This window comes from Pteronotus mesoamericanus, unplaced genomic scaffold (genome assembly GCF_021234165.1).
Source record: "Pteronotus mesoamericanus isolate MK-2021 breed Mesoamerican mustached bat unplaced genomic scaffold, CSHL_Meso_final contig_493, whole genome shotgun sequence".
NCBI lineage: Eukaryota > Metazoa > Chordata > Mammalia > Chiroptera > Mormoopidae > Pteronotus > Pteronotus mesoamericanus.
This window is the reverse complement of record NW_026555183.1, coordinates 168,596-187,983: the sequence shown is the minus strand read 5'-3', so window position 1 is coordinate 187,983 and position 19,388 is coordinate 168,596. Positions and strand designations below refer to the sequence as shown.

Genomic DNA, 19,388 nt, shown 5'->3' with positions numbered 1-19,388 from the left:
ACCGGGTCGCCTGGGCCTCCTTGCACAGCAAATACCTGGGGGTGCCCAGGATCTTCACCTGATCACAGGGAAGGCAGCAAAGAGGAAGGGCCCCAGTCTCAGAGGGGGCACGGAAAGGCAGAGCCTGGGAGCTGGCCAGAGGTGGCCCCTGTGGCTCGCCTTTCTGTTTGGTCCCCAGTGCCACCCCAGGAACGGTGACACACGGAGCCATATTGCACAGTGTTTCTTTAATTGAAAGACAACAACTGACCTCAGAAGCAGCCCCTCCTCAAGCTGGGTGTGATTGCTCCAAACCCCACACCAAGGGCTGAAAGTGAGGTGGGGAAAGACCTAGTCATTATGGTGGAAGGGGGACAATGAAAAGCATGCTCGGGACTCCAGTGGGATGCTGGGCCCCTCCCGGGGGCCTGACTTCCAGGGTCTTGACTAGAGCGTGTGCGGGGTGCAGCACCTCCACCTGCCTCCTCCAGGACCATCCAGGCTTGGGGGAGAGGCCTGGGTAGAGCAGGCATGTGTGTGTGTGTGGGAGGGGGCAACTGCCTCCTCACCAGCTGGCTTGCCTGGACAGGGGCTGGGCAGAGGCCTCTCATGACAGAGACCAGATCCAGCCGAAGGGCATTAAGAGAGAGGAGGGAGGACAAAAGAGACAGAGAGCGGGATAGGACTGGTCTAGGAGCCAGTAGAGCAAGGAGGCTTGGGTGGATAGACCATGAACTTGTATAAAGGTGGGGGACCATTTGACAGCAACGGTAGCAGTCCAGGTCAATGAGGGCTGGAAGCTGCAAGTTCATATGGTGGAAGAATGTGCACCAGCCAGGTGTGGTGGGCTCAGTAGGGTCTGCTGTCTCCATCCCTGCTCATCTCCTTCTGCCCCCAGACCCAGGGACTGGTTTTCCTGTACTGGAGCTTCAGACAATTTGGTTTCAGGGTGAAATGGAAGAAAATTTGGTGGGGGCGCCTCTGAGTGGCTATGATGAGGGGGAGGGGCAGCTCTAAGCCAAGGGGACATGTGATGAGGTCTGGGCCTCGTGCCCCACCTGCACGCTTGGGAGCCAGGGCAAAGGTGTCAGGGGGCAGTGAGTGGGAGTTGGGGATCAGGGGTGGGGCTGGGCTGGGTGCAACTGGGCACTGGCTTCGCTCCCTTGCTCTGCCTCCCCCTCAGGACGTTCCTGTGCTCCCCAGAGACCCGGCCCAGGCCACCACAACGCTGTTGCGGCCTCTACTTTTTGTAGTTGCCAAATTGGATGGCCAGGCGGTCAGTCACACAACGGAAGGTGGCTGGCTGCACCTCCCAGTAAGGCACAGGGTTGTTGAAGAGGCTGATGCCGTTGTAGTAGGCTCGCTTGACCCCGAAGCCTATGGGGCAGAAGTCGTTGACGCCCACCTTGGTGATGTTGTTGGTGTGCAGGTAGACCACCTGGGACAGAGAGCATGGCCTAGGTTCAGTGTCTATGGCCCAGGCGCCTCAACTGCCTTTCCCAAGTCTGGCCTGGCAGCCATGGGGGCATCACTTCATTGCATTGCATCCGAACAGCCCTTTGAGGGCCCAGATGTGCTCATCCCACTGGGAGGAGCACACCAAGGCTTGAGGATGGTGGTCAGGTGGGTGTGTGGCCAGGGCTCAGGTGCACGTATGGTGGGTGGGAGGTGAGGGGCACATAGGGTCAGGGGATGGGGTGGGGTGTCCATGCAGGAAAGGTGGCACCTTGGGCTCACAGAGGGCCCCTGGCCTTCCTTCTGGATTCACCGAACTCCCTCCTGGCCTGCCCATCTCAGCCTCTCATTCCAGGACCCCAGGGGCGTGAGAGGAGAAAGAACCTTCAGGTTGATTTCGTTTTCTTCTCAGTCCTAGGGGGCGCTTGCCTTCTATCAGCCTCCCCCAACTCCCTGAAGCCCCTCTCTAGGGGAGGGGCAGAGCAGATAGGAGGGTGGGTGGGCAAGAAGTCCAATGATGCTGGGTGGCGCTCATCTGCAACAGCACCCTCTAGAGGCGGAGAGGAACTGGCCACTAGAGGGCGCGCTCAGCCCGGCATTGCCTGAGCGGCTGTTGCAGCAGGGCTGCCCCTCATGCAGGGCTACATTGCACTTGGCTCTGCTTGGATAGCTTGTGGGAATGGTGGGTCTTCCGGCACTTGTGGATGGGGCTGAGGAAGAAAATGGGAACCAGGGCAGGGCTGGGCAAGGCCCAGTTCACCAGTGTGACTGGAAACCAAGCCAAGGAAGGGCCACTTGAGAGAAACTGCAGGCCAGGCCCTGCACCGCTCTCGGGCCCCCCCGCCCCCACCCTGCAATCAGCCCACTTCTTGCCCTGAGCTGTCCCTGTCTTGGCGCATATTTGTATATCCCCATGCTCTCAATGTTCCCCGACCTCCTCTGAGGCCCTGCATTCTTGGGAGACCTTCAGGTCCAGCATCTACCAGGCCACCTCCTACTCATCCCTCACAACCACTCTCTACCCCTACCCCACCCTCCTTGCTGTCCTACTCTCCTCCTCCTCTTCCTCAGCACAGAGCGTTGGCCCTGAGGGAGGGGTCCTTCTGACTGCTCTTTTCCAGATGAAGAGGCAGAGGTGGAGTAATCCGCCAGACCATACAGCTGCCACTCGCACAGCAAGTTCCTGTTGTATTCTCTACCTGGGATCCACACCAGGAGAGGCAGGGGGCCAAGGAACTGCTCTGGGGACATGCGCTGCGCCCCTTCCCCAGTCTTAAGAGAACTTGGTACTGGGGGTTGCCCCCAGCCCCCCCCCCCACTCTCACCTGGAGTAGCTTGAGATCTGGAAGACCAGCAGGCACCTTGGACAGCTTGTTATTGTCCAAGTGCAGCTCCCTCAGGGTAGGCAGAAAACTCAGGCTCCCGTTCTCGATCATGCGGATCTGGTTGTGGCCCAGGCCCAGCCTGCAAAGGGATGGATGAAATGTACCGAGAGGCCAGAGGAGAAAAGGACTGTGGGGTGGGTTACCCCTCTCGGCCCCCCAACCCACCTGTAAAGTTTAGAGTAGCGGAGCAGATCCTCCAGCTCGATAGCCTGAATTTTGTTGTGGTCCAGATGGAGTTCATTCAGGGTCTCAGGGAGGTCTGCCGGGGAGGGGGGGTTGGTGGGGGGTGGAAAGGTTCTTTGAGATGAATACAGGAGTGTGTGGCTGGTGCTATGTGTGTGGGGGCGTGGTGGTGGAGAGAGGGCTGCCAAAGGCTTTAGGCCCCCAGCTCTGCCCACAGTGGGAAGAAAGGAGGGGGTCTCCCTACCTTTGGGGATGCCGGTGAGCTTGGCCTCGGAGATGCGCAGATAGTTGAGCTTCAGGCCATCGAAGGCTCCAGGTTCAAAGCCACTGTTTTCCAGAGGATTCCCACCCATCTCTAGGAGAGAGGCCCCCTCAGGCCCGGAGCCAGAACCAAGCTGCGGCCCGAACACCCCGGGCCTATTGGCTTCTTGGCTTGGGCTGGCCTGACAGACCATGCTAATTGACCACTCTCCTTTCTCCTCCTGAAAGCAGCCACTAATTTATGGGGCAAATTGCAAACTCCTAGCTGTTCAAGACTACTAGCCCCCAAGGGCACTGGTCCTGGCATTGGCCTCACGGGGCAGGGGGAGCAGAAGGAAAGGGAGAGCCCCCAATAGGCCCCGACCCCCTGTCTGGCGGTGCTGGCCCTTTCTCTTCCCTCTCTCTGCGGTTTCTCTTCACCTTGCTTTGGCAGCTCTAGGACATGCCCCTAGACAAGGCTCCAGAACATTCTGCGAGGTCCATTCTGGCCGGAGGAGGTCCCTCTCCCTGAGCCCTCTGCCAGTCACTGGGATGAGGACTGTCCCAGGCCAGGGCCACACTCACCAATGCAATTCATGTTGCGCAGCCCGCTGAACACACCCTTGGGCACCTTGCGGATGCGGTTGTCATGGATGCGGAGCTCTACCAGGGAGCTAGGCAGGTTAGGAGGGATCTCCACCAGGTGGTTCTTGGAGATGTAGAGCTTCTGCAGCTTCCGAAGGGGGCTGAAGGCCTTCTCATGTATCTTAGAGATCTTGTTGTTCACCAGGACAAGAGCCTGAGGTGGGGTGGGCGTTGAAGGTGAAGGCACCGCTCCCCAGCCCACTCTGCCCTCTCCTCTCTCTACTCCTCTGCTGCCTGGGCTGGGGATTATTGGGACTTCACAGCTGGGCCTCAAGGAGATCCGTCTGCTTGTGGGTAGAGTGCAGAGCTGGGAGCTAGCACTCAGGCCTGATGATGCCACTAGTGCCTAGTGTAGCTCAGCGCTTCTCTGAGCCTCAGTTTCCCCACTTGTACCCTGATTACAATGCAATATGTTCTTGGGAAAAACCAATACAATGAAAAAAGTTTCAGCTGAAAAGGGAATTAAGCTGAGTGATCCTGCCCTGCACTTACAGTTGCTGACGCCCACACACGTGGCCCTGACCCTCGGCGCTCCCTCCATGCCCACCTCCAGACTTCTCTCAGGACTCCATGGGTCCCCAGTCCCCTCTCACGCTCCACCAGTATGTGCACACACCCATCTAGACCCAAGCCCCTGGTTGCAGACTGCTCATGGCCTCTCGGCCCCTTGCAAGAGCCGGGGCAGGCTTACGTAGAGGTGCTGGAGGCCTTTGAAGTCATCCTTGCGGAGCTCGGTGATGTCGTTGTTTTGCAGGTCCAGCAATGTGGTGTCAGGCGAAATCTCCTTCGGCACAGCCTTCAGACCTGGGGGCACCACCATCACCATTGTGAGCCCAGGCCATGACCCGCGCACGCGCGCACGGACACACACACACACACACACACACAGACATGCACGCAGGAACTCTGCCACAGCCAGGCAGAAGCTCTGGAGCTGGCCGACAGAGGCTCTTTCCCTCCCCATTCGCTTGCAGCCAGACGACTGGACACCCTCCCATACTGAGATCAGGATCACCAAGCCTGCTCAGCGTCACCCCGTCTCTGCTCCCACCCTTCTATGCCAATGCCACAGAACAGACATGTGTCCCCTTGATAGGGGCACTCAGGGGCACTGTGCCTGTGCTTCCACACACCCCTCCCACCACAGCCCCAGGACTGACCCAGGTCAGAGCACTGAACAACCCGCAGGTGGCAGTGGCAGCCGAAAGGACACATGGCGCTGAAGGTGGGTGTGAGGGAGTCCAGGTCCGGGACTCCCGAGGTCGTGTCGGCACCCGAAGCTTCCTCATCATTCAGCATGGGCAGCCCATCGTCCAGAGTGAAGTCCCAGAAGCCCTTCTGCTCAAAGGGCAGGGCCTGGCTCAGTGCCAGCAGGGGCGTGAGGAGCCAGAGGGGCCACATGGTAGGCATGCCTAGGAGGCCAGGACGAGGAGGGGCCGTCAGGAGGGCCTAGCCAGTATGCACACCTCTCCTCTCAGCCCTTTCCCGGTCATCTTCCCAACACCAGGACCTGGGTTCTGCCTGGGTTGGCGCCGTGACCCCATCTATCACTGGGGCCGGAGCAGCAGAGAGAAAGGGTATGGGCAGTCGGGAGGTAGCTGGCAAGATGGGGGTGCCTCTTTCCGCTCCCCTCTGCTCCCAGGCAGGACTTGGCTTCAGTGGGAAATGCAGTGTCTTCCCATTAGGGAGTCTGCAGCACCCCCGCCCCCTCCCCCCCGCCCTGCCCAACACACACAGAGAATTGAGTCCGTTGGCAGCTGCCTGGGGGGTCAGTGAGGCGAGTGGAGGAGGCGGAGAGAGAATCCTAATTATTTGCCCCCCACATACTTCGAAGATACTGCTGTGGCCAGGGCCAATCCTATATGCTCAAGGCAATGTGGGCAGTCAGGGTTGAGTTAGGGGATTATGAGTTTCTTCCTTTCCTGTCTGAGCCCCCCATCTTGCAGTGCACCCACATTTTTCTAAGAAAGTCAAGAGGCCAGGGCACCGGGCTGGGCACACTGGGCCAAGACCTGGGTTGGTTCTGGAGGTAAAGTGGAGAAAGAGAGGAGCATCCTCCAAAGACATGAGAGAAATCACAGAGGTGGAGAGGGCACAGCCCCCCAGTCACTTCCTCACCGCTCCCTGGGGCCTCATCTTCCTCCCCTGGCCCACAGGTCTTCCCCTGGCTGGGCCCTGGGGCTCCCACCCTTCCTTCTGCCAAGGGTCCAGCCTTCCAGAGAGCTGACTGCACCCCTCGGGGGAGCAGGCTGCCACCAAAGTAGTGGGCAGGGTCAGGCTTGTCTGGAGGCCCCCCAGGCTGGGCAGTAAGGGAGGGGGTGGAGGAAGCCTCCCTGTCTGAGCCTGCCCCTGGCACCCACATCTGCCTGTCTGCTTCCTCCTCCAGCAGAGGCCGCTCGCCCAGCCAGAGGCTCCTCTGCCCAAAGGCTCTGTACAGGAAAGAGCCAGAGCCTGTGCCTCTTGCATCACCTCCCCACCTACAAGGATTTCCAGGGAAAGTGCCAGCCTTGTTTTTCCTATCTGCTAAACAGGAATAAGAGTGCCCACCTTGTTTGCCTCACAGGTTTGGGGCAGAGGGCCGGGAGGCTGCCCTGGGTGCATCTCTGGGCACGGAGCCCAGCTGATTGCCAGGGCCTCCTGCAGACCCAGACTGGTCCCACCCCAGGGAGGCCGTCACTTGGGGCTCATCTTGACTGGCGGAGGGGTTGTTAGGGACATCAGTGGGGCTGGGTGAGCTCCCTGAAGCTGACTGCTAGCTGCAGAGGCAGAAGGAAGGCTCTGATGGTGGAGGGCTCTGCCCACTCTAGGCCAGCACCTTCGGAGCGGCTTGGCCCTGCCTGCTGCTTTCCTGGGCAGGCCCAGTTGCTGTACGGCTGAGCTGGCTACCAGGTGGGGCCTTAGGCCACCTCCAGGTCTGGGCACACAGCTCTGCCCCTCAGATTCTCATCCATCCCTGTCCCGCTGTCCCCCCGCTGCACTCGTCCCGCAGCCCCCTCTCCAAGAGGTCACATGGTCTGCTTTGGCTCCCGCCATCACCGTCACCGAGGACAGAGCTGCTGGAGGGGATGGCAGGAGCAACTCAGGACATGGTTCAGTTGACTAAGCTGCAGAGCCAGCCTCAGAGTGCCCCCAGCAGGTACTGACAGCCCTCCTGAGCGCAGGGACCCCGTGAAGCTGCCGGCCTACCCCAGGTCACACAGCAAAGTGAGGGTCCCCTATGCTGAAGCAGCATCCAGCCTCCCTGGCTTCTTCGATCATACCACAGGCTCCACCAGCCCCAGGCTGGCAATGCAGGACTCAGGGGGCCCCCCCAAAGGCCTTGGCACACGGTAGGGAGAAGGCCTGGGGCTTGCCTACCTGGACAACGGGTCCCTCCTTCTTCCCCCAAGTTTGCAGGTCTCAGGGCAGAGCAGTGTAGGCCTGGGCCTCCCGTGCCCATTGCTACTGCTCAGGGCCCTTGCCCAGATGCCACTGGATGCCCAGGGCTGGGAGGAGGAGGAGCAGTGAGAGAGAACAGGAAGGGGAGGATGAAGGCAGGAGAACAAGATGGAATAGAAGACAGGGAGGAGACTGCTCCCCTCTTTGTCTGGCACCCCTGCCAAAGCCGCTACCTCACAGAGGGGATGAGTCAGGGCTGGAATGTCCAGCAGGAACCTTGAAATTCTCTGGGATCCACGGTCCACCTGGACAGGGTGGGGGTGGGGGGGGTGGGGGGTCTGGCCAGGCCCAGGAGAGACTCTGGGGAGAGGTGGGTGCAGACAGGCCCTGTGCAGCCTGCTGGAGCTGGAGAGGGCTGGGGATCTCCACAGAGAACGTCTGCCCTGGCGTCTGGCCCCTCCACCAAGGCGGAGGATTGCGCAGGTGCTGGGGAGGCCAACCCAGTGGTCTCACGGGACTTGCCCTGGGGGGGTGTTCTTGAGGAGCTGAGCCAGCTCAAAGCAACCGTGTCTGATGGCTCCAGCGCCGACTCACTCTGAGGGGAAGGGAGGCTGAGGGCTTGGAGGCCCTATACCAGGGCCTCGTGACAGAGGCAGAGGACAAGGTTTGGCTGGTTCTCCCCGGTTCCTGGCTGGGCCTGGGCAGTGGGCAGGCTGGCGGGGTAGGGGCTGGGCGGCTTCCCGGCACAGCCCTCATTTCCCCTCGAGGAACTGGCACGAGACTCAGCCAGAACTATGCAGAGGGGAGGGGGTTGGCTGGACACAGAGCCAGCAAGAGGCGGCAAGAGACCCCCACAGAGAAAGAAAGAGCCAGGAAGGGGCCTCAGGGGCATGTCCAGGAGGAAGGCTTCCCTGCATCCAGCACGATTACTATCTCCATTTGATGGAAGAGAAAACTGAGGCCTAGAAAGAGAAACAGATTTTCCCTCACGGCACTCAGCCTGAGACGTGGGGTCCAACTCCAGGCCCTGAGCTTTCTGACCCCAGTCTTGCCTCTCAGCACAGTGTGGGGGTGATGGGGCCTCTGCGTGGCTGGCTGGCCCAGCGTGGGCAGTGCAGAGAGCCTGGGCGAGGAGTTGGAGCCTGGTGATGATCAGGGTGGGGGGCTGCAGCGCTATAGGCAGGCCTAGCTGCCCTGCTTTAAGCATGGCTCTACCTTCTCCCCACTGCCTCACACTGGCCCCCACCCTTCAGGAACACACAGCCCAGGAGGCAGGAAGGCCACAGCCTAGGAAGTGGGAGCTTCTTGTGGACAGATGCCCACAGCAAGCCACCCCAATGCCAGCTCCCCGCACTACCTGGGCTTTTGGGCTTCAGTTTCCCTTCTTTGGCCTCCCCAGGCATGTCCCCAAGAACCTCAGGGAGGTGCTCAAGCCCCCTCAAAGTGTGATCTGAGCTCACTGGACCCCACATCTTCAGAGCAAAGGAAAGAAGTTGTAATGGCCGTGAGGCCTCAGGCCTGGCGCCCACAGGTGTGAACGAGAGAAGAGGCTGGGCTTCCTGGAGCCCGCGCCACCGATCCAATAGGGCCCTTCTTGTCTGGCCCTCTGAAAGTCAGAGCAGTCCTCCAAGAAGGATTGCTCCAGGCTGCAGCCAAACAAGACACATTGGCAGCCTCTGAGAACATGGAGGGGCCATGCCAGGCATTCAGGCCAGGCCAAGGGTGGCGGGAGCAGGACTTGAGGTCTGGCGTGCCCTGGGAGCTCGTCGGCAGATGTGTGGCTCACAACTGCCAAGTCGTAGACGCCGGGCGCTGTCCCTGGGCCTCAGCCCGAGGTGTCTGGCCCCACTGAGCCACTCAGCCTGAACTCTGACACGCATGCCACCTTCTACTCAGGCCTGTCACGTCCCTGGGACTGAGTGGATGGTGTGGGGTGAGAGAGACAGGCGATTCAGGGTGCCCTCCCCGCAAACCCTGTCCACCAAACCCTCCGGGCCCAGCTTTAACCAGCTCTACTCGGCTGCTTCCTGCTGCCTTCTCAGGCCCGAGTCCACTGGCCCCCTGACAGCTCTAGTCTGCGCTTGGATGTCACCCAGAGAGAGGAGCCATGTGCCACCCATAGGTCCGCTAAAGCCCACGTGTGTGTGCGTGTGGGAGTGATTGTGTGATGGGCTGGTGGCTGGAGTGGGGAGGGTTTGGCCCTTAAAGCCCGCCCTGTCTGCATTCGCACCCAGGCCCCCCTGAACCCACCGCCATTGCCTTCGCAGCTCGCCCTCCAGGCTACAAGAGGAGCAGATGCTCGAGTGTGGCTTCTGTGGCCCTGGCAGTGGGGTGACTAGGCCGAGCTGGGTCTTCAAGGATAGACTCGACCTGGACATGGTTACCAGAGGCTGTAGGGAGCCAGCAATGGGCTGGAACTGGGAAGGGGCTGAGGCAGCTGGTGTTGGCCAAGTCAGACTACCCTCCCTACCTTCCCTCAGGAGAGCCATCCGCAACTGCTCCTACCCTGCCAGGAAACCTCTGGAAAGCAAGAGGGTCGAACTGCCGGCCTTCTCCATGGTAGGGGTTGGGCAGCAGATGACCCGGGTCAGCTGGGGGTCCTGAGTTTCTGGTCCTCGTGTACCTAAGCTGTGTGCTCTTCTTCTTCCTCCCGCTCACTGAAGAAATCCTGAGCTCCTCACCATGTTCTACAATCTTTGAGGAAGAGGGAGGATGTTATCACTTCCCAGGGCAGGACAGGGAACTGCAATGCTTTTCCAATGTCCATAAGAAAGAAGCACAAGTGTTTGCCCAAAACTCTTTCCTGAGGCCACACGTCAAGGAAATGGTAGAGCTGGGACTCCACTGTCTGTCTGCTGCCCGTGTGTCTGGCCCCACCCTCTGCCATCGATCGCAGACTTTGCTGCAAGCCCCAAAGCCACAAGATCCCATGCTCTCTGCGCTGTGTAGGGGCTGGACCAGCCCCTGGGGTCCCTGGAGAAGAGTCCTTGGCAGCTCCCTCCCTTGGCAGCTGGGAAGTGAGGCTGTTAGAAAGCACAGCCCTGGTTTGTGGGTCTTGTGCTCCCTTGCTTGTGTCACGAATCCTTTGGAAACATAGCACCTCTGTCTGGCTGCCGCCATCAATAGCTCCGCAATGCCTGAGGGGCCTCTCCCTTTCACTGATGGGTCTGGTGGCACTGTTTGGACCCAAGTATATCCACCAGGCCAGCTCTCCCTCCATCTGCAAGGAAGTCGCCTGGAAAGGCCATCATCCTGGCAGGCCAGGGAAGTTCCCTGGAGCATTTTAGGTCTCAACAGGCACCAGACCCCCCAGGGCTATGTTCTCAGCCTGGCTCCCAGAGCGAGGGGGCCAGCCTGCCTCATTTCCTCATTAAGCCAGGCCAAGGCAAGGGAGCTTGACCTGGTTCCCAGGGCAGGAGAGTTGCCAGGCACCTTGGAGGGAGGCGCTGTAGCCCCTTTCCTTCCTGGGCTCAGGGTTTCCTGCAGCTCCTTCCCTGCACAAGGTCCCAGCTCTCTTCCAGGGGCTCTAGCTGCGGTGGGACCCAGCCCTTGGCAGCCGGCCCAGAGCCTCCAGGACCTGTTCACCTTCAGCTCCTCTCAGGGCTCCCGAGCCTTAGGCCTCTTTGTAGCTGAGCAGCCTCTAAGGCACAGGGGACCATAATAGAGGCTGAGCTGGGACTCAGACTTCAGAGAGTAGCAAAGTTACACTCTCCTCTGCCTCCAGGACTGCCCCTGATTCCAAGGACAGGGCTGCCAGAGCCAGCCTCTCTCTGCCTCCTGCCCTTCTCCTTCAGGCCTGACTTCTATTCCCCAAATTTTCAATCCTGCAGCCACAGGGTCTCTGACTGCTGTATCCCCTTTGGCCGTCCGACCTCCCAGAAGCAGCTGGTGGGGGTACAGCCGGGGTGAGTTAAGAGCTACATAGAATCTGGGATCCCTCCCAGCCCACCCCCAACTAAACCTGAGAGATGTATCACCACAGGGAGGGGGCAGGTGGGAGTCACCTGAGGCCCCACAGCTTCCCTGGGCTCAGTAATGCCAGTGAGGCTGGTGCTGCGCTGCAGGCTGAGATGGGAGCTGAGCAACACCTCAAGGAGCTGAGGCTGGTGGGCTCTGGGCTAGAAGGTGCCCTCCGCGGACACTCCAGGAGCTACCCCTACCCAGAGCAGGGAGGGCAGGAAGAGAGGCTAAACAGGGTGGGGCTGGGGTGGCTTCCAGAAGCCTGGAGTCCCAGTGGGGGTGGGGGATGCCCTGGGACACTTGGGCTGTGTGCTCCAAGTGGAGGAAGGGCCTTCACCTCAGTACCTCCCGTTTGGAAGGTGGGGAGCTGGTCTGAAAGGCTGGAGAAGGGCCTGGCCACGGGGCTGGCCAGTTACTCTCCGTGGGCCTCAAGCCTGGGCAGGACTGAGCAAACATCGCCCCCATTCCCTCAGCACAGCCGCCTCCGCTCGCCTCCTGCTAGCTCCCTCTAAGTCGGGATTCACAGAAAGGGTTCTGTGGGTGGTCCAATGTGCAAGTAGAAGAGGATAGGAAGGAAGGGAGGGGGCAGAGCTGGCAGGGCCACGGTCTGTCTGCCTGCCTTCAGAGGAAGCAGGGGCTCACCCCCAACTCATGGCTTGCAGCAGGGTACTCTGGAGAGCCACTGTCACCTCCCAGCTCTTTGATTTGTGTCCCCTTCCACCAGCAGGGCCGATACGTATGGGGTGGAGCAGCTCGGGGCGGAGACCAAGCTCCCCTACTCTGGATACCTGACCAGGAGGAGCAGGAGGAACTCTTGGTGGGCCTGGGAAGACATCTTTAACAATCAGGATGTACAAGGGCAGTGAGGGGCCCTGGAGGTGCCACCTGCAGGACCAGTGGTCCAGTGACCCAGTGGGTCGGGCTTCAGAGGCCAGGGTGTTTGTGGGAGAGAAGGGAAGCCCCCTTAGAAAGCCCTACTTGCTGACCCTCACGTTTGGGCTCATTACAACTCCCTCCTCTGGGGACTTGATGCTGGCACTGGAAGGGATGCTACTTGGTCTTGTTTGAGTAACTGCAGAATCTCGCTGAAGAAAGGAAACTCTGTCTTACAAATACCCCCTTTCTTCCTATCCTTCCGTGTTCACGTTCCTCCAACGGGCCAGGGATACCTGTCGGCCAGGGGAGAGATTTGGGCCGATGCTCGGAAGTCACCCCGCACAATGATCAGAAGGTCGGCACCCCTATTTTCTGGGTCCCTAAAATGGGCTGACACAGAACTGCCACCAGACATGCTGGCAAAGGCTTGGACCTCAGACCCCCGTTCTACTAAATGAGGACCCTGGTCTCTGCTCCGGGGCAGGCAGAGCACAAAAGCAGTGGGTGGTTAGTGCCCACTGGAACCTGGGTCCCTGGGGCTTGTAGGAGGACCAGTGAGCAGGCAGGCCAGGGCAACCATTCAGCAGCTGGCTTGCTATGGGAGCCCTCTCCGCTCCCTGGCTCCCAGCCTCTGTTCCTGCTGCCTGGCCCTGGCGGCTTGGTGGCAGCTCTGTGCCTTCCTTTCAATGTGCGCACATAGACCTCCACTTACAGGCTCCCCCATGCTGGTCCATGGTAGCCAGACATGGCCAAGCGTCACACGAAGGTGCCTCTGCCCTAGCACCAGCTCTCCCCGGCTGAGGATGGCACAAGCAGCAGCGTGTTGCCAAAAAGCAGTCGCCTGCATGGATGTAGACTTGCGCACGTATTCTCACTCTGCATGAGCTCCCATTCCTGGATGCAGATCCCCAAGAACCTTTTTTTTTGAGGGGCGGCACTGAGGTGGGCCCGAGCATCTCCGGCTTGTCTCAATCCCAGTCAGGCTCTAGGGGCGGTGAGCTGGCAGGCCAGGGAGGGCACAGAGGCAGGAGCTTTCTGGGGACAGATGGGACTGGCCGAATCTGCAACCTGAGCAACTCTTCCGAAGACTGTTCAAGAACAATCAGTCTCCCTGGCCTGAGTGAGGTCTGCCCCACTTGATGCCACCCACCACCTTGCCCTGGAGGACCCTGGGCCATCTGCTGTGCTCAGCAGCCCTCACTAATCAGCGCCCAGACCCCAAACTAGCCCATGATGCAGCAAGGGGAGGTCCTCCCATCCCCCAACCTTCCATGGCACTCAGGGGCACACCCAGAGGGCTCTCTTCTTCCTTCCTCCTCTCCTGAGTCCCTTGACAGGCCCCTCTATATGCCAGCCATCTTGGGAGCTTGCAGGACAGGGCTCAGTTGGCCTTGCTACCTCCCACTCCAATCATCTTGCAGTAGAGTTGACCACAGGCTATTGTCATCAACGCTCAAGTAACTTTGATGATTCCCTGGGTGGTATGGGGTCAATATAGCTCAAATTTGTCAGTTAGAAGCCCTGGGTCCTGACCTCAGCTCTGCCTTTGAATGGCTGTGCAATTGCAAGCTGGTTCCTGCCCCTCTCAGGCCCTTTGTTGCCCCTTCTGTACAATGGGTGGAACGGAGGGATGGGACAAGCAGGAGCCACTCCTCCTCACCCAAAGGGCCCTGGGGGCCACATTGCAGCTACACTTTGCTTGAGACCTGGGGCTCTCTCTCCCTTGCCCCACGCACCAGTGCCTGGGCTGCCTTTGGGTGACAGGGCATCTGGTCAGGGAGCTCTTGAAGTTCACCCATCTCTAAAGGCACCCATCCCGGGATGATGGTGTCCCAGCTTGGAAGTGGCCCTATGGCCTAACATTTACCTGGTGTCCCCAGAAACCTTGCGGGACCCCAAGCCAGGCTTGCCCAGGGTAACATGGCATAGTTGCCTGAGTTTCTTTCTGCCCCACCCCAACTCGGAGTCCCAATCCAATGGGGTTCTGGGGAGATGGGGCTGAGCCACCCAGGCAGACCCACCCAGGGTTCCGTGGACCCACACCTCGCCCAGGAGACAGTCAGGGCATTAGCCTATGGGTAAGCGAGGAATATCTGGGCAGGGTGCCTTGGGCGTGCCTGGAGAACCAAGTCTCTGAGCCCCTGCCAAGGACTGGCCCGGGACAATGGGGACGGCTCGTTGGCTGGAGCTCAGGCGGAGGCCCGGAGGTCCTCCGGACCTGGGCCAGGCAAAAAACCCTGAGTGAGTAGGCTTGCCTGTCCCAGCAGAATCGGGGGGGGGGGGAAGAGAGAGAGAGAGAGAGAGAGAGAGAGAGAGAGAGACTGGTGGGAGTGCAGGGTGCACCCGGGGCCTTGCAGCAAAGGGGGAGGGCCATTGGCAGAGCTGGGGTGCCAGCCACCAAGCTATGCCTTGGTGATGCTCTGGGGCAGTAGCCACGGGGATCAACCCCAAGGGGGAGGCAGAGAAAACAGACATGGAGCTGAGCTGAGTGAAGTCAAAGGGGAGAGGGAAAGGGGTTGGAGAAGGCGCCTGGAAGAGGGATGGGAATAGAGGCAGAAACCGAACAAGGACCAAGGGTGCCACAGGGTGGCGACGATGGGGTATGAATCAACAGCCTGCGGCAGTGCCCTGGGAATCCCCACGCAGCCTGGGGGCAGGAGAGGGTGGTAAAGGGGCAGCAAGGATAAGGATAGGGACATGGAGGGGTGACATGCAGGCAGCAGGGTCAGGGTCTGGGACTTCTTGAGAATGGTGAGGGGGCAACTGAGCCAGAGATGAGACATCAAGGGCAGCTGAAGGCCAGCGTGGGGTGTGGGGACAGTGAGTGGCTGGTGTGGGTATCCTACCTGGGGAAGGGAAGCGCTGGGTGCAGGCTGGCTAGTTGGCAGGCTTGGGTGTCGGGCAGGGGCAGTCCGTGCGTCTGTCTCGTCTGTCTGTTGGGCCGTCTAGAGCAGCTGCTCACTCCTGGGCAGTTAGTGGAGAGAGGGAGACAGAGGCGGTGGGAGGGAGGCTAAAGGCTGGGCGGGCGGGCCGACAGGGGGAGGGGGCGGGGAGGGAGGAAAGGAGGGAGGGGGCTGGTGGGGCTGAGAGGGAAGGAGAGAGAGAGGGAGGGAGGAAGGGAAGGAGGGGGGCAGGCTTCTCGGCCCCCCTGGCAGCTTCAAAGGGAGCAATTTTCTTGTAGATGGCTGGGCTAGCTGCACCCACTCCAGGCTCCTGCTCACACGCCCACCCCCAGCACCCTCTCTTCCTGCCCCAGGCACAGAGTGAGGGCACACACTCTCACTCACACGAGGACCCTTAGAGTTAGCCTCAGAGAGTCAAACTTTCCACTGCCCAGATGGGGACACTGAGGCCCAGGGAGAGGCAGGAACTGGCTTTCTGGCACTGGGCCAGGCAGAGGAAGGCAAGAGGGCAGAAATGAAAGAGGGATGAGGGGGAGGTGGCCTCTGGTTGCTAATCCAGTGAGTGGCCCTGGAATTCTGTCCTGAGCCTGCCCAGAACCTGTGCCAGCCTAGGACTGAACAAGGAGGTGGTTTTCTGGGATCAGGGAGGCAGCCGTTGCGGATTTCTGGAAAGGCTTGGTCAGTCTAGGCTCCTGGGAACCCTGGACACGCCCACCCCACCCCCACGCACTCTAGCCTTCTGTTTCCCCTAAAAAAAAAAAAAAAAAAAGACAAACTGGTCCTCTCTGTGTGATCTCAGAATCTGAGGATGGGACTCAGCTGGGAGTGGCAAGAGGGCAGCGCAGATTCTGGGGATCTTCCCTAGCTTGCCTGCCCTGGGACTCAGAGGAGCCGAGTGGGAAAGCTGATTCAGAAAGAAGGATCCTAGCGAGTCATCCTTTTGCTCAATCTGCGCAGGTCCCCTAGGATGTGATAACCGCTCTGTGGGTGGGCGTCTGCTTAGGGCTTGAGCTCTGAGCTGGCCACTTACTAACTGGGCCGGCCAGCCAAGCATCCCAGGAAGAGGCCGTCATCGACACCCATGTAATCATTGGAATCTTGGCCACTTCCTGAGGACCCATGTGAGCCCAGCTCCACCTGCGTCTAGAGTCCAAGGCCTCCCTGTCCAGGAGGCTCCCATTCCTCTCCTGACCCGTGTACCCAGCATGCAGCGAGGCCAGACCGGAGCCGACCTCTGTCATGGGCTGACACTGCATGGAGGGAGACTCCCACAAGAGTGGCTTCCAGGAGACAAAGGTGAGGGTTTAAAGGGAGGGGGAAAATGAAGGAAGGAGTGATGCTGAGATCTGCACAGGAGACTAGAAGGCGGAGAGGGGAAGGCACTAAGGCAGGTGACACAAGACAGGACAAAACCCGGCCAAGACCAAAAGAGAAAAGTGCATATAGAAAGGAAAAGCTGAGCTAGCAGATGCTGGAGGGGGTGGGGGTGAGGAAAGGCGGGTCCAATGGGTGGAGAACAGGGGTGAGGTCTGAGGGTTCTGCCCATCTGGCCAGCTGTTATTTAGTTATTCAGTGCTCAGCCCAGGACCTGCCTGCAGGTGGGGTCTAGAAGGTTCTGCCTGGGTGTGTGGCTGGACCCAGACCCCCTTTTTTGTACCAGCATCAGTTCAGGGCTCCCGGCTGGGACTTGGAATACAAGGTGGCCTGACCAAGCTGTGGTGCCTGCCTGCAAGAAGCTTCCAGGCTGGGTCACAGAGAAGGGAATCATGGGAAAAGAAGGGTCTGGGTTGGGAGGTGAGGCTCCTTCTTATTTTTGTGGGCAAGGCTGTTACAAAAGGCTGAGACCAGGAAACTGGAGAGAACACATGCCCTTTCAGACGAGGCGAGTCAGTTTGTTTGCTTGTTTGCTTGTGTTATTTTGCTGTTTATTGAAGAAGACATAGTCCAACATCTCTGGCAGTAGAAAGAGTAACATTGTGAGGCTCGGGTAGGGGAGGCTCTGGCATCCCCAGTCATGACGTTTAGGAGGAGAAGGAGGGTCCAAAACACGTAGAAAACATTGTGCTCCATGAAAGAAGCCTGTCGCAAAAGACCACCAATTACATGATTCCCCATGAAATGTACAGAACGGGCACATCCATAGGGACAGAAAGTAGACGAGTGGCCTCTTAGGGCCCGGAGAATGGGGGATGGAGGGGTGACAGCTAAAAGGCATGAGTTTTCTTTTCGAGATGATAAAAGTGTTCTAAAATTGACTGTGGTGATGTTGTACACTCTATGAATATACTAGATAAAAACTATTGAAGTGTACATTTTAAACAGATGAACTGTATGATATGGGAATTGTATCTCAATAAAAATGTTTAAAAAATGAGAAAACAAACCCATGTAAGGCATGCCCACTTCCCAAGGAGCCTCACCTGGCCTTGTGTCCCCAGCCAGCCCTCTGCTGAGCCCTGCACTGCACTGGAGGCTGGGATGCCAGGGCCGCACACAGCTCCAGAGTCTCAGGAAGGCTTTCTGGAGGAGGCGACTTGGAGAAGAGGCATAAGGAAGAGGGACATGTGGGTGATAAAAGGAAGAGCACGTAGCAAGGTACAGAGGGTATGGGGAGCAGGAGGGAGAATGTCACCAAAATTAGGTGGGAAGGCCTAGTGGTGGGCCAGCCTCAGTGTCCCCTGCACAGCACTCGCCCTGGGCTATCAGCCTGGCATGTTCCTGGGGGGAGCTTGGGTGACGACGTGGCACCCTGCGAGGGGCACATACGCACCTTGGAGATCTTCCCCATAGTTGGGGGATGCATCCGGGGCAATATTTCTGTAAATATGGTTCTTGCTCCTGGAAGGATCTTGTGTCTGTGGTTTGCAGTCTGCAATAAGCCGTGACTGCATGCCCGGCCCAAGGCCCACTGAGTCACTCGGCCTGGCCCTCTAATTTGGGGGCCACTCCCAGAATAGCCAGGCAGCACCTCAGTCCTGGGCACCCCTCCCCTCTCCCTTCTCCTCCCCAGGCCTCAGCTCTCTCCGCAGCACAGGAACAACCTGGACCCTAGCTGATGCACACTGGGAACAGCACGTCCTTGCTGGCTAGCGGGAGGGCAGAAGGCAGGGTTGGAAGGAGGCAGTGGGAGGAAGGGGAGGGCAGGCATGGGGAGCAAGCAGGAAGGAAGAGAAGGCATTTCCTGAGGCCCCAGGCTCTGGAGGAGGCCAGTGTGCAGCTGTCTCAGCTCTGCAAGAATGAGTAGCCAAGAGCACTGACCGATAAGCAGAGGGGAGAAGAACCCGCCTCCATCAGCATGAGACTGAGGGTGACCAGGGCCCTCTCCCAGCATGCCCTGCGCCTCTGGGACCTTACTGAACAGGATCCAAAGCCCCACCCTGGACACTTCTCCCAAAGGGCTGCAGAGGCCTGGGCGATCATGCTGGACCCAGCTAGCCCCTCAGCCCAGAACCCTGCCCCCTGTAGGCCCCTTCACAGAAGGCCCTTCTTACTGCCAGAAGGAGCCAAGAACCTGACCTGAAAAGGAGCCCAGTGGCTGGCTCAGGTTTCCCTGGTAAGCCCCCAGGCCACACTGCTGGCTGCCTGCTCTGAGCAGCCAGCCCTCCCTTAGCCTTAGCTCTCGTTGGGTCACTGCTACCCCAACCCACTTCCCAGTGGCCAGCATGGGGCCTCAGAGTGCAGGGCAGGGGCTTGAAGGCAGCAGTGCGGAAGGTGGGAGGTACAGAGGGCAAGGGCAGGGGGCTGAGAATAGGGGGAGGCAGGGCTGGCAAGCAGCTGGGGGTAGGGGCACCCCAGGCAGGGCAGTCGAAGTCCATTGCCACCCTTTAGGCCCAAGTGTGGAGAAGGGCCTGGAGACATCTGCAGCCTGTCTCCCCCGCAGCTGGCTTATAGCTGCTTGTGCTCTGGCTTCGAAGGTAGAGGGACAGGCCCAGGAGAGAAGCAGGGCACTCAGAGGGCAGGTTTCAAGCTGCTGGCCCCCTTTAGGCACAAAAGGCTGCCTTTGGTTCAAGTCTCTGGAGGGCAGAGCTTGGGAATCTGAGAGATGGCCTAGTAGGCGGGGCTCCCAGGGGGCCTTCACAGAGGTGGCAGCAGTGCGAGTTCCCCTTGACCTCCAGCCCACGCAGCTGCTGGCCCCATGAGCCTCTAGGTCCTGGTAAGAGCAGCCAGGCCGGAGCCCCAGGGACCCTCTGCTAGCCTCCTTCTGGGACCGTCCAGGCCTTCCTGTCCTGCTAGGTCTGTCTGGCTCCCTGCTCACTCCCACCTCTGCAGATTTCTCCCTATCTGTTTTTTTTTTCTGGTTCCCTATTGCTTAACTGCTTTATTAGGTCTCCCTTCTGCCTCTCTGTCCCATCCTTGGGCACTCAGTCCGTCAGCCTTGACTGCT

General features: G+C 59.4%; 1 protein-coding gene across 1 annotated transcript; it reads right to left on the bottom strand.

The window, feature by feature from the left end:
• Positions 1 to 220: 220 nt before the first annotated feature.
• BGN (biglycan) lies at positions 221 to 15,080 on the bottom strand. The gene is made up of 8 exons (XM_054578135.1): positions 14,948 to 15,080; positions 5,048 to 5,299; positions 4,579 to 4,691; positions 3,828 to 4,041; positions 3,247 to 3,357; positions 2,985 to 3,078; positions 2,760 to 2,898; positions 221 to 1,417 (listed from the first exon to the last, which is right to left on the bottom strand). The coding sequence occupies exons 2-8, from the start codon at positions 5,295 to 5,297 to the stop codon at positions 1,220 to 1,222; spliced, it is 1,119 nt and encodes a 372-aa protein (XP_054434110.1). The 5' UTR covers positions 5,298 to 5,299; positions 14,948 to 15,080; the 3' UTR covers positions 221 to 1,219.
• Between the last annotated feature and the right edge of the window lie 4,308 nt (positions 15,081 to 19,388).

What these genes read in the sequence shown, in the direction of transcription:
- BGN (XM_054578135.1), bottom strand. Translation starts at nt 5,297, where the DNA reads ATGCCTACCATGTGGCCCCTCTGGCTCCTCACGCCCCTGCTGGCACTG. An exon ending in AAGGCCTCCAGCACCTCTAC is followed by an intron (nt 4,042 to 4,578) that starts GTAAGCCTGCCC and finishes ACCCCACCTCAG; the next exon opens with GCTCTTGTCCTGGTGAACAA. An exon ending in CGCTACTCTAAACTTTACAG is followed by an intron (nt 2,899 to 2,984) that starts GTGGGTTGGGGG and finishes ATCCCTTTGCAG; the next exon opens with GCTGGGCCTGGGCCACAACC.